A 12,472-nucleotide genomic window follows, 5' to 3' on the forward strand; every position below is an offset into this window, starting at 1 on the left:
AGGAGCTTGGATTTTATTGTGAATCAGAACAACGCCAAAAGTCAAAACGCGAACGTTCGCACCCCTCCCCGGGTCGTTGTTTGGGGCTGTTTAATCCCTACAGACACGGCTCACCCCCTCCGGTAAAAAAACGAGGAAAAAGCAGCCGGGGCTGGTGAAGGGAGGGCAGCGCCGCACGGGAGCCGTGCCCCGCGCAGGTGGGAACTCCGGCGAGGCGGGAGCGAGGGAGGGGACAAGCGACAAGGGGAGGGAGGGATGTCTGTCCGTGCCCGGCCCGGGCCCCGACCCCGGGGCGGGCCGGGGGAGCTGAGTGGATGGAGGGTGCGTCACTCAGGGCAGGGCGAGGCCGGGGATGGCGGCCCCCGCCCGGCGCGGCGCGGCAGAGCCCCGGCGGCAGCGGCAGCATGAGGGCGGCGGCCGCGGTACGGCGGGCAGCACCTGCGCCGGCACGGCACGGCACGGCAGGGCAGGGCGGGGGACACACCGGGACAGGGGAGACACCGGGACAGGGGACAGGGAAGGAGGGAGGGCTGGCTCTCCGCGGGCTGGCCGCTGCCCCGGCGCTGCCGCCGCACGGCGACAAGCCCGCGGAGAGAGCTTCATCTGTCCCTAGGACGCGGTGGGCATCCTCATCCTCTGCCTGGCTTCTGCGGCGGCCGCGCTGGACTTCAAGTACCACCACACGGAGGAGCTGGAGGAGTTCCTGAGGGGGGTGCACGCCGCGTACCCCTCCCTCACCCACCTGCACAGCATTGGACGGTCGGTGGAAGGTAAGACGAGAGGAGAGACACTTTTTGTTCTAACTAATTCACAGGGCAGGTGTGCGTAAAGGTGGCGTGTCGTGGCTGCTTGCTGGCGGCGGGGCTGCTCTAACCAATCTCTGTGAAATTTCGTGTTCCTCTTGCTTAAGCGTCAATAACACACTCTGACTGAAGCATCGTATGTGTCATCAGGGTAAAAGTTCTCCCAACACTTATGTTTCTGAGAATTGGAAACGTCCTGAGTGGCAATTTCAGAAAGAGGGCAGTCTTTATGGAGCGTAGACTGTGTGGGACCCCTTTGCCAAGTGCCCGTTCTGGGAAGGACTATAATTAAAGAAGTGTGTTTCCTAACTTGTGGTTGTGTTAAAAATACCTCCTGATACAAGGTCCTGTGCTGTAGATGAAGAATAGGATTTCAGTCTCAAATGTTACAGGAAAATGTACTGAAGTCAGTAATCACCTTTCTGACCTTATATTGATGTTTTAATTTATCTCCCTATGATTGGTACTTTCTTACCATAAATTTGGGGAGAAGTGGCTAATTTTTCAAAAGAGATTTAAAAGATTAAAGTCCATATGCTAATAAACACTAATGTACATCTGTTTAATTCTAAGAAAACAAACAAACAAAAAAAACCCCAAACTGCTTTACTAGATTTCAGTTCAAGAAACTAAATCACTCTGATAAGAGCTATAAAACTAGATAGAAAATCCATTCTTTAGAAACATCATCTGTTCCTCTAATCCCATTTTGTACCACTGGAAGGAGACATTTGTAGCATCTGTTATCAAATCCACACTTGTGATTAAAAAAATAAAAATCTGTATTCTTCTTGATAGATGATCATGGAGGCATTTTCATGGCTTTTCACTTGTTTTACCGTGTATCTCAAAGTAGAAAAGGAATCTTAAAGTTATTTCAGCTGTGTTGGTTTTGGTTTCATCAAAGGCAGAATTAGATTGGATTATGTTATTCATCCATGCAAGAGGTTAGTTCCTGTAAGTACAGTTCTCTCCAGTGCAAACTAGCAATTATCCACATCCTCATTTTCATACCTTTAGAGAACTTAGCTAACATTGTGATGATAGGAATAGATTATGACTTTTCTGCCAGAAACTCAGCTGGCTTATCTTTGTGCGGGTAGGCAAAAGCCTTTCATCCAACCTGAGAGATTGGAACTTTGGCTTTTACATATCTAGATACCTGAAAGCTGATAACATAAGGTGTTCAACTTGTCTGAGTTCCATCAGCATGAAAACTGGAAAATCATCATCTCTTGGTTGTGATGGAGCAATGCACTGAAACATCATTCAGATTTTGATATATTGCCTTCTGCTTTGCCAGACTCTGAGAAGAGAATTCTGTGGGCTCTCCTCGTTATTATTCTCAGTGCCATGTAAAGCAGAATGGCGGTGAAAAATGTGTAGTGCTCCTCTATTCTTTCAGTTTTTTCTAAAAGTTAAGAGATTTCTACCTTTGTTGAGAAATGAGCCTTCAGAGTCACCTGGAATATGGCAGGGGACAGTACTGAATTAGGGTCTAATTTGGGGGGTGTTTTTGCTCATGCTAAAGGAAAGTTTTATGATAACAGTGGTTATAGAATTCTGGTGAAAATAAAGTTTCAATTTTGGTCCATGGGTTGAAGTTCTGTTCCTCTATTCTCAGTAAAGCTGCTGCAAACAAGGCTGTCTGTGTGTGCACACACCTGTGTGGGTTTACTAGTGTTGTCCTCTTGCCAGTTTGCTAAACCATGGTAGCAAAATGTACTTCTTGATGACAAGAAACAAAAATTGATTTAAGTACTATAAAACTGAGATCAGTGTGATGCAGTAAGTTGATACTCCTGATATGAAAATTCTTGATGATGAATACAATATCCCATGGATCCAAGCAACACCTATAAAGTCAACAGACATTATTTTACTATTATCATGAATGGCTATTGTTCCCACATTATTTGTTAATCTATGCCAAATTTTATCTGATAATCTAGTATTTTATACTGCCATCTAGACTTGGATTATGAAGAATGTGAAGTAAAGGCTTGACTTTTGGTTGGTGTGTATAGATTCAGAGTTCTGCAAGGATGTAAAAATCCAGCTCTTAGAAGTTGCAGAGGGTGATAGGGACCTGTGTATTACCACTTCAGAAAGTGATCGTGTGTAGTTCTTTAAGAGAACTATTTAAACACTCTTCATGTCAGAAGCCTCAGCTGCTTCAGGCAGATCATAAAGTAATTTAGGTCTGGAGGCTATCTAGTCTGAGCTCCTGTTCAAAGCCAGGCTCACTTGAGAGTTAATTATGATGCTCAGGGCCCTCTCCACTCTACTTCCAAATATCTGCAAGGGTGGAGGTTCCACAGAGTCTCTAGGTACCTGAGCCACCTTGCAGCCCTTCAGCTGCACAGCTGCAACCCAGCCAGTCTGCAGTCTGTACCTGCATGGCATTATTTTCTTGAGTTGATAATCCATACATGGGGTTCTTTTGTTCCAGGTGCAGGATTTTGCATTTATCTTGGTCAAATTCCATAAGTTTGCTGTCAAGAAATTCCTTCAGTTTACCAGGGGCTCTCTGAATGGCAGCCCTTGCCCTGATGAAGATATTAAACAGCATCAGCCCCAGTACTGACCCTTGAGGAATGCTGCTAATAACTTGCTGCCTCTTGAACCACCAGTTGTTCAGTCCAGTCAGCTTCTAGACTACTTTACTGTAGTCTAATCCATAATCCCATAATCCCATATCCATAATCCCAGCTTGTTTACAAAGACACCATGAGGGTGACTGGACACTGGAACAGGCTGCTCAGGGAGAATCCTTAGAGACATTCAACATCTGTCTGAACTCAGTCCTGGGCAGCTGGCTGTAGGTGGCCCTGCTTAAGGAGAGGAGGGGGACCAGGTGACCTCCAGAGGTCCCATGCAATTCCTGAATCTGTGATTCTGTTGAAAGCTTTGCTAAGGTCAAGACTAAAGAAATAGGGTGCTTTGCTCCCTCTCACTAATTCAGTCATTTCTGCATAAAACCCAAACAGTCAAGTGTGATTTGTTAGGGATAAATCTGAGGTGAATTTTACAGAGTGTGTTTATTTGATGCATGTAGACTGTAATAGCAGTGTGCACAGCAGAATCTGTACCAAGATCCTCAATGGAAAACAAATGGAAAGATGCCAAATTTGTTTTGTAGTGGTTTACATCACCATATAGAAATTCCCCCCTGCCAGATTACTAGGAGCACCTCTGCCAAATTACTGAAAACAATGTGTTCTAGACTGGCAAAGGCCTGTTCAGTCTCCAGATCTGATTTGGAAGCTATGATATTTAGTTATGTATCTCATCTGCTAACCTGTTATCCTTAGATGAGGGGAGAAAGGAGCTTAAAAGATGTAGCTCATTGGCTGACAAAACTGAGTGTTACCTTTTGGTCTAATTTAGTAGGTATCATCACATCCCTCAAGATTTGTAGGTAATTTGGTCTGTGAGAAACTGATAGAGTCTTAGCAGCAGGTAGGCAGAGATGTGTGATGGCTCAGAAAACACCCTAATTCTTTCACATTGTTTCAGGTGTGTTGTTGAATAAAGTTATAAAAGCTTTTTGTCAGGAATTCAGCTTTCTGATACATCCAGTATCCAACCTCAGAACAGAGTGTGCACTCTATAATAATAGAGGAACCTGCAGGGCTGCATCACTCTGGGATGGGAGAATGGGACCTGGTATAATCATATTAACCCATCCTGCCTAATGCCACCCCAGTGAGAAACTGACTGACTCTTAGCAAGCAAATCTTAGAGTGCATTACCAAAAGGAAAATAGTCAATGTACATGTATGATCTGTGGCTTTTCATTGTTCAAGATACAGTGCTGTTGTTATTCTTTGAAAAGAAAATGAGGATGGTGGGAAGCTGATTTAAGGATTCTAACTGAACTGATGACCTCCTTAGGAGGACAAAAACAGCCAGGTATTGGAAGAATGGAGTAACTTCTGTAGTAGATCCACACTCTAAAAAGCCTTTTCAGATACACTCTGGATTGAGATAAAGTGATAGCATGCTAATTACAGCTTGGTTTAGATCTAGGTTTTCTGGAGGCCAGTCTGCATTTTTAGAATTCCAGTCAACTTTGGGACAGATGTAAACATCTTCAGGCCAGATTCTGCTCACTGAGGGAAGGGTTGTGTATGGTTAAAGTACCCCTGTCTTTACTTAATGAAATTTCAAAGTTGACTTTATATATTAGTATCCCTTTGGCAGATTTCATCACTGGAGAGACAGAAACTAAAAGAAACTGACCAGATTTTGTTCTGGTTCCACTAGAAATTCTCAGAAATACCTTGCAAAAGAGCTGTCCTGAAAGCTTCTTTGGTTGAGAGCTATGTGGCTTAGTCATCCAAGTCATCTGATGCTCAGTGAACACCAATACTCAGTTCCTCTCTCTGTTGCCCTTGGACAGACACATTCTATCCATTAATCTTAAACACTTTGCTAACTTTGGGGGAATTTTTTTGGTTTTGTTTTTAAGTAGTGAGTCTTGCCTATTAGCATTTTGCAGTCCCTGCTCTGTGAACAGGAGACGCTGAAATGTGCAGGGGGTGTGTGTATGGTTGCCGTGGGTTTTGTAGCTCAGGAGTGCAGGACTCGCCCATGGCTGCATGCATGGGTTGTGCTGTGTGCTCAGCAGGGCTCCTGCAGGCCAGGTTTCTCGGTGATAAGGTGCCTGTTGGGGCACTTTGTCCCCTTCCTGCCTGCATTCATGTGTTTTTCTCCTTGGAAAACAGGAGGGAATGAACATGCCCAGGTTTCCATCTGATAAGCAGCTGTGACTTTGGCAGTAGGGCGTGCTAGGGATTGGGACTCGGGTAGTGCTGTATGCAACGTGTGCCTGATAATAGAGTCAATAGAAAACCTGGGCAATTAACCTGTCCATCACTGCTCACCAGCATCAGTGGAATGTGTGCCCAAGGTGTGCCAGAGGTCAGCTTAGACCTCCTGACCCTTCTGACACTGTGCTGTTAATACCAGGTATCAACAGCAGGCATTTATGGGTGGCTGAGACCTTTAGGCATTTATGGTGAACAGGGGAGTGCTGATTTAAGGTTCACTGCACTCTAGTGAAAATATTTAATAATAAAAGGCCAGGTATTGTATTTGTCTCATCTACACATAAATAGTGTGTGTATGTAGCTGGGAACTCATTTTAAGTTATTTATTTTGACACAGTATGGAGGAAGCCTGAGTTACTGCCATCAATAGTTAAGTGCATTGTAAATTCTATTGAATTTACATTACAGACTTTTATGTTCTGGATGTTTTTACTTTTTTTAAAATACTAGAAAACAAGTTTTACTGCTGGGGAAAACAAAGCTGAAATACGTTACCCATAAAATGTTTGTTTTATTGTTTCATTGGGAATTATTATTGGGTGGCTCAAGGGTTCTGGCAGTGCGTAAAAATAGAATGAGAAGGTTTTATACAGCCCACTGTACTTCGAGGTGAATTTCTTGGTGTTACCCATGATTAAATGCTAGTGCCAGTGTTTTTAAAAGTAGGAAGAAAAATGAAAGGTAACAGAGAGAATTCTTTTTGTCTTAAAAATAAACTAATTGCCTAGATGAAAAATCCATAGCAAGTGTGTTGTCTTTAAAGACTTACATTGCAGTTATTTTTTCTGTGGTTACATTATGTGAGGTATATTTGTGTAGAGGATTGTTACCTTAGGTTAGTTCTATTTGACTGCTGCAGATGACTTTCCTCCTGTCTCCAGTCCTTGATAATGTCTCTTCTTCCCTTCCCTCCTCCTTATCTCCCCACAAATTTCCTTGCAGGCTTGTCATGCAAGCATAGATGATATAAACATCGAGGCTTTTCAAAGTTAGTTTTTAGAAAAAGAATGAATGAGACATTTTCTACTCTGGGGGCCCCATGATGCAAATAATACTAAAGTTGCTTAGCTCCAGTCCAGAATTCCATGTAAAAATGGTTATTCTAAAACTTATTGTGATAGTTAAATTCTTATCCATGCTCGCTCACTTGTGAATTTTTTTGCCTGTTATGGGTCACTTGTTCTTTCCTGTCTCTCCTCATAACCATCTTTGTTCTTGTCTTTGACAGTATGTGTGGCATATAAATGTATGTTAATAAGATTTTAAGTAGGTTTACATGTTCATTTTGGTATTGAGAAGGTGTTTGGGTTCACAGATGGGCTTGATATTAATAGCCTTGTAATTTTTATTTGCAGCACATAATGTCCCTCACTGTGATGGGAAGGGGAAATAAAACAGGGAAGGAGTACTGGCTCCTTCATGGTTTATCTAGTGAAAACTAAATAATGACTTTAAAAACAAGAAGTATTAACTTGAATTCTTAAGTCTTCAGCTCCCAACTGAGCTTTGCTCTAAATCATGTGTTTAACTAGAAGTCACCATTACTATATTAGCTTTAGATTTTATTTGTCCTAACTGAAGCTAAAAATTCTATAAATGCTGAAATATAGATTCGTATATATTATCTGACTGCATCCTCTGGCAGTTTGACTCCCGTGATGAGACACAAGTAGTTTGTGTGCAATCAGTACTCCAATAGCCAAGTACTAAGATTTTATCTGATGATAACAAGACTTAACTTTTCTTTCCTGTCAGTACAACTATGCTTTTTACATGGGTCATTCATAAAAAGCATATTGTTTGGTGAGCATCAGATGTTTAAAAGATTGATAAGCTTAGACATCACTCTTGGAGATGCAGTCACTGACTCTGCATTCCTATTCTCTTGCAGTGAAAGTAAAATTATTTGCTTAAGTTTTCTCTTCTTTACACTTGCTGTGAATTGGTCAATCATTTTTGTCCTGCCTTCTATGATCTCTCCTACTTAAATACACTTTCAGAAAATTTTGGAGGAAAGTTTGTTCATTTGTTTTTTTCCTGTGGAACATGCTGCATCAGAGATTTCTGTCCCAGCTTAAATAAATAAACAAAGTGTGAGGGGAACCTATCCTAGCAACATAGATCAAACATTTCTCCTATATAAACTGTTATCTAGTACTGAAGTTTTAATGTTGTAACTTCAAAATGGAAAGATCTGATCTGTTTAGAAATATTACACTGTTCACATGAGTAGCATTTATTTAGAATCTGCCTTTTGAGAAAAATCTCTGTTCTCCTGCTTCCTCTCTACCTTTTGCTTTGCAGTTGTCTGGTTGCAGCACATATGTGTCAGTCTGTTTTTCAGAGCAATAAAAGTCTTAGGGCTGCAGCCATCCTGTTTCCCATCAGCAAGACTTTGCAGCTTTCTGTGTTTGTTTAGAAACAGGCAGAATTGACTACTGGATATTGTAATTCACACCAGTGAAGTTAGCAATGCTCTGGAGCTTGTGTAACACAGAATCAGGAATTGCAGCTGGTGGATGCAGTATCCCTATCCTTTTCTGGTGTTGAGGAAGTAATTATGTAAGATATTTTATGTTTGGGGGTTTTGTTTGTTTGAAAACTAAGTAAAATATAGAACTCAGGGTACTAACAATGGTGCACAATGGGCATAAATGAATGTTTTTTCCCCCTCACTTGTTGTAGGATTCTGCATTCTGGAGCATTGTGCATACATTTTTAGCCCTGTAAATGAAATGTGATCCTAATCACAAGCTTTCTTAAAGAAATAAAACTCTCATCTTGTGTCTGGATTTTACCCAGATGGTCAATTTATCTGCATTCTCCTTTTAGCTTGAGAAGAACTTAGTAACACACCCCTCCTACCCCACTTCTTTTTTAGTAGAAAAGTGTTTCTGGTGGCTTTCCATTCACTTCCCACAAAAGAAGAGGAGCAGTGTGCCCTGCATCCCTTCTGCCCAGCCTTTCTGCCTGGGACCTCTGGCTGTAGATCCTTGAAGGAACCAGTCTTGCTTATTTTCAGGGCTACCTAATTAAAGGTTTGCTGTGTGTAGCTATGGCATATTGTGTTCACATAAGTACATGGAGACCTACTTATGATACATTAATTAATTGTTTGCAAGACTTCTTACAGTGAAGCATTTAGTTCATTAGACAGTCATTCTGCACATGTTTTTGTGTAGAAGAGAGATGTAGATAATTTTTAGGGCTGGGATTTTTTTTAAATGAAATCTGAATGTGCATGTGATTTCTAAACTTTCTGGAAGTTCTGCTTTTGGAACTTTTTTTATTAATTAGAAGATTAATTTTAAGAAATGGACCTGGAAAAAGATAATGCATTGGACTGGCTGTAGACCTCTTCCCCTCACAGCTGAGAGAACACTCTCCTTGTAAAACTGTTCACTCTTATAAGCTGTGCAATGGCTCAAATGTGAGAAAGAGGGTAGAGGATATTTCTAAGCAGATGATTCTGCAGTTTGATATCTAGGACTTACTTGTTGTTTTGGGAAAGGTCAGACCATGGCAGTCAGAGGCACTTAATTAAATTACTGTAGCTGCTACGTAACATGCTGAGCTCACAGTGGATTTAGGACAGTTGAGTTACATTTCCTGTTTGTCCCTAGCCAGTGTGTTCTGCATCCATGGTCTTGCAGTTACCTGGGGCATTTAAACAGAGCTTGAGCACATCTGAAAAAGTAACATTTATCCTAAATCTAAAATAAAAGCAAATTCTGTTCTCAATAAGAAATGTACTCCTCCTGTGTCCATTATTCCATTTTCCAAAGAGCAGCTAGAGAAAATTAGGGGAATAAGGTAGGCACAGATGCCTTCCCTGCTATGCACTTCAAGCAGTGTGCAGCCAGCATGGTTCTGATGAAGCATTTCCCTGATCGTGGTGTGCCTAGAGTACAAAGCTTGCTTTGATACACAATTGCATTAGGCTGATCTCAAAATCCCAAGAATAAACAAAGACCATCATAATGTGTTTGTTCAAGAGACTAAGGACCAAATTACTCTACTAGTAGATGGTAACACAGCCTGATCCTTAGTTGCTGCCTTGTGTCTTTGTTACCTTTCCTGAAAGCTGCTTGCTAGTGTTTCTAGAGACATTTGTTACCTGGTTTAGGAGAGAATCTGGAAATGCTGGTCAGACTAATGTAGCTTGTTAACTAAACCAGAAAAAGGTGATCATGGCAGAGACTGGATTAGTTTTTAAAAATTTATGTAGTCTCCATTTTCCCCCCTTCATTGAATTAAAAGGGTGGGGGGAGCTACTCAGTGTCTGGATTTGTAGGAGTCTGCTTGTCAGTGTCGAGATGTGTATGGTTTTGAGCTTCCTATTCTTGAGGCAAACATAATGTCTGAGATCTGACAAGGATTTTTATGGGATAGGTGTAGCAAGTCTCTTGGTGAGGTACTTCAGTGAACTCAAATCCTCAAAGTGCACCAGTAACTTCTTGGCCACATATAAGCCACAACCTGTAGAGTGCTCCTTCTGTTACCTTCAAGTGGCAGAAATAGTTCTACATCCTCTGCCTCTGGTGCTCAAAGTGTAGGCTAAACAAAACTATTGGATCTGGATAAATAGCACTTTAAAACAAACAACCCCCTGTCCCTTATGACCAGCTTGTGTTACAAGCAATCACTTTATTCATGATGATCCAATGGTACTATTGGTAATATTTATTGCTTTCAAATATACAGTAGCTTTTCTGAAAATTACTAGATGCATACCAGTTTCATAGCTTTCTCAGAATATAACATACACCTTTTTAGAACTAGGTTTAAAAACCTAGGGTGATAGAAACAAGAGTTTGTGAAAAGGGAAAAATAATCTATTTGGTTTCTGGGTGTAAATACAAAACCAGTTAGTGTAAATAGTAGAAAAAGCCCGCTCAGACTTCTCATCTTCTTAGTGGGCAATACCGAATAAGGTTAGTATATCTTAATTTAAAACCAGTATTCCCTCTGCGTTGTTTTTCTTTGGCTTTTACAAATTTATTTTTATTTCTTGATTTTTGTTCAAATAACCGGTAAGCTACTATTGTAGAGACTATGTTCTGCATTGGCAATTTTTCATTTTTGTATAAAGAGTGTGTTCAACTTGATTATGAGAACTGGAAATGGTACAGTGATGACTCACATGGACATAGGAAAGAAAAGGTTGCTGTTCTCATAAGATCCAAGTCTTGTGAAAGTGTCCAAAGTAGCTATGGATCCCAATCAACCAAAGATTTAGTTAAACGTTTAGGAAGATAAGCAAGCATGTGAACAATGAATTGTTTTGACTCCCTTCCCTTCTCAAGTGCTTTGGATACAAATAAACAGTATCTAGTGTTTTTTTAGAGTCATTGTTTATTCCTTCAGTTCTGTTTATATGGTGCTGATTCTAATTTAGAGTGACTGGTGTAATCTCTTGGAGTAGATAGGAGCTGATTAAATAGTGGGAAATTGATATTTCTATTTACTTTTTGCCGAGAGAGAGCGCCTTAAGTCTGTAATGAGGGGTCTGTGGGAAGAGGCCAGAAGTATTAAATTTAGCAGTGGGCCCCACATAGTGACTCAATGGCTGTCAGTGGCTCTAGCCAGTGACAAATAATAAACCTGTAGCCAAATGTTACCTTGGGTGCTATTGGCTTTTTTCTGCTTACTAAGCACCATGCTGAATACTGCCAAACATAGCTGGTTGATGTGTGTGATTGATCTGTATCTCTTTATTCTTTAAAATAACTTGAAGACTTTCTTATATTTAAAGTGTTCTAGCTCTTCTTGGCATATCAACTTTGTTCATTACTAATGCCAGTGCTACTACAGGCCAAGTCTTTAGCTAATCCATTCTGCCTCAGTATACCTGAAAGTAAAGGAAAATGCTCACAAAAGAATTTGATGTTCAGTTGTTCTTACAGATGTTTGTCTGATTTCAGCTTCAGGTATGTAGCTTATTTTGGCAGTGTTTTATTCAGTCTGGCTAGATTAAAATCACATATTTGTTCATATTTGTAAGGCAGTACTGCTACATCAGTCATTCTGATTAACCATTTCTGCTTATACAAATAATGTACTGGTACTTCAAATTCTCTTAGAATCTGAATCAAGCCGTGTGTGGTTTTGGGCGGTCCCCTTGCAGAAGAAAAGTTCCCAAATGGCATTAGATTTTCCAGCTTGAATTGGTAATGACAAATCAGAGTACCTCAGGGCAAGGGTGCTGCTGATGATAGTTTAGCAAAAGGAATTACTCCTGAAGTCCTTCATTAGCTGTGGTAGTGTTTTGCCCTGAGGAGGCTCATCTGCCTGGAGAAGAGAATGCTTAGGGTGGAATCTTGTCACAGAATTCTAGCACTTGAAGACTGGCTATAAAGAGGATGGATCCTCTCTCTTCTCAAGAAGCCATGTGGAAAGAAGCGGGGGGCAATGGGTACAAGTTGCGCTATGAGAGGTTTCATCTCAATAGAAGAAAATTTTATACAGTGAGAATCATTCACTGGAATGACTTCCCCAGAAACGAGGTAGAGTCCTCCCCACTGGAGGTTTTAAAGATGCAACTGAACAAAGTCTTATCTAGGTTTCCTTTCCCATGTAGGGTTGGCCCAGATAATCTCTTCCTTCTAACCTGGGCTGTTGAATGGTTCAGAGACTGGTTCTATGATTTAATTGCTCTGGGACCTTGCATTCTAATGAGAGTTAATCTCTCTTCCCCTCCTCTCTGAACTGCACCTTTCTAGGTGGGGGCTGCTTCAACACAGATCAGCATTACAGCAATTCCTGCCCGTGAAGCCAGTGTGCAACTCAAGGCCAACCCAGGAGGACTGTAGTCAGTCTTTTGCTTTTTCTTGG

General features: G+C 41.2%; 1 protein-coding gene across 1 annotated transcript in view; it reads left to right on the forward strand.

Annotated features, from left to right (window-relative positions):
- Positions 1-263: 263 nt before the first annotated feature.
- Positions 264-12,472, forward strand: part of CPM (carboxypeptidase M) — a 29,578-nt gene continuing 17,369 nt past the window's right edge. The window contains exons 1-2 of the mRNA XM_054631980.2: positions 264-422; positions 614-770. Of these exons, the coding sequence (XP_054487955.2) occupies positions 315-422; positions 614-770 (265 nt within the window). The 5' untranslated portion in view covers positions 264-314. The remainder of the gene's footprint in view (positions 423-613; positions 771-12,472) is intronic.

The sequence above is a fragment of the Agelaius phoeniceus genome, chromosome 5 (assembly GCF_051311805.1).
Source record: "Agelaius phoeniceus isolate bAgePho1 chromosome 5, bAgePho1.hap1, whole genome shotgun sequence".
Classification (NCBI taxonomy): Eukaryota; Metazoa; Chordata; class Aves; order Passeriformes; family Icteridae; genus Agelaius; species Agelaius phoeniceus.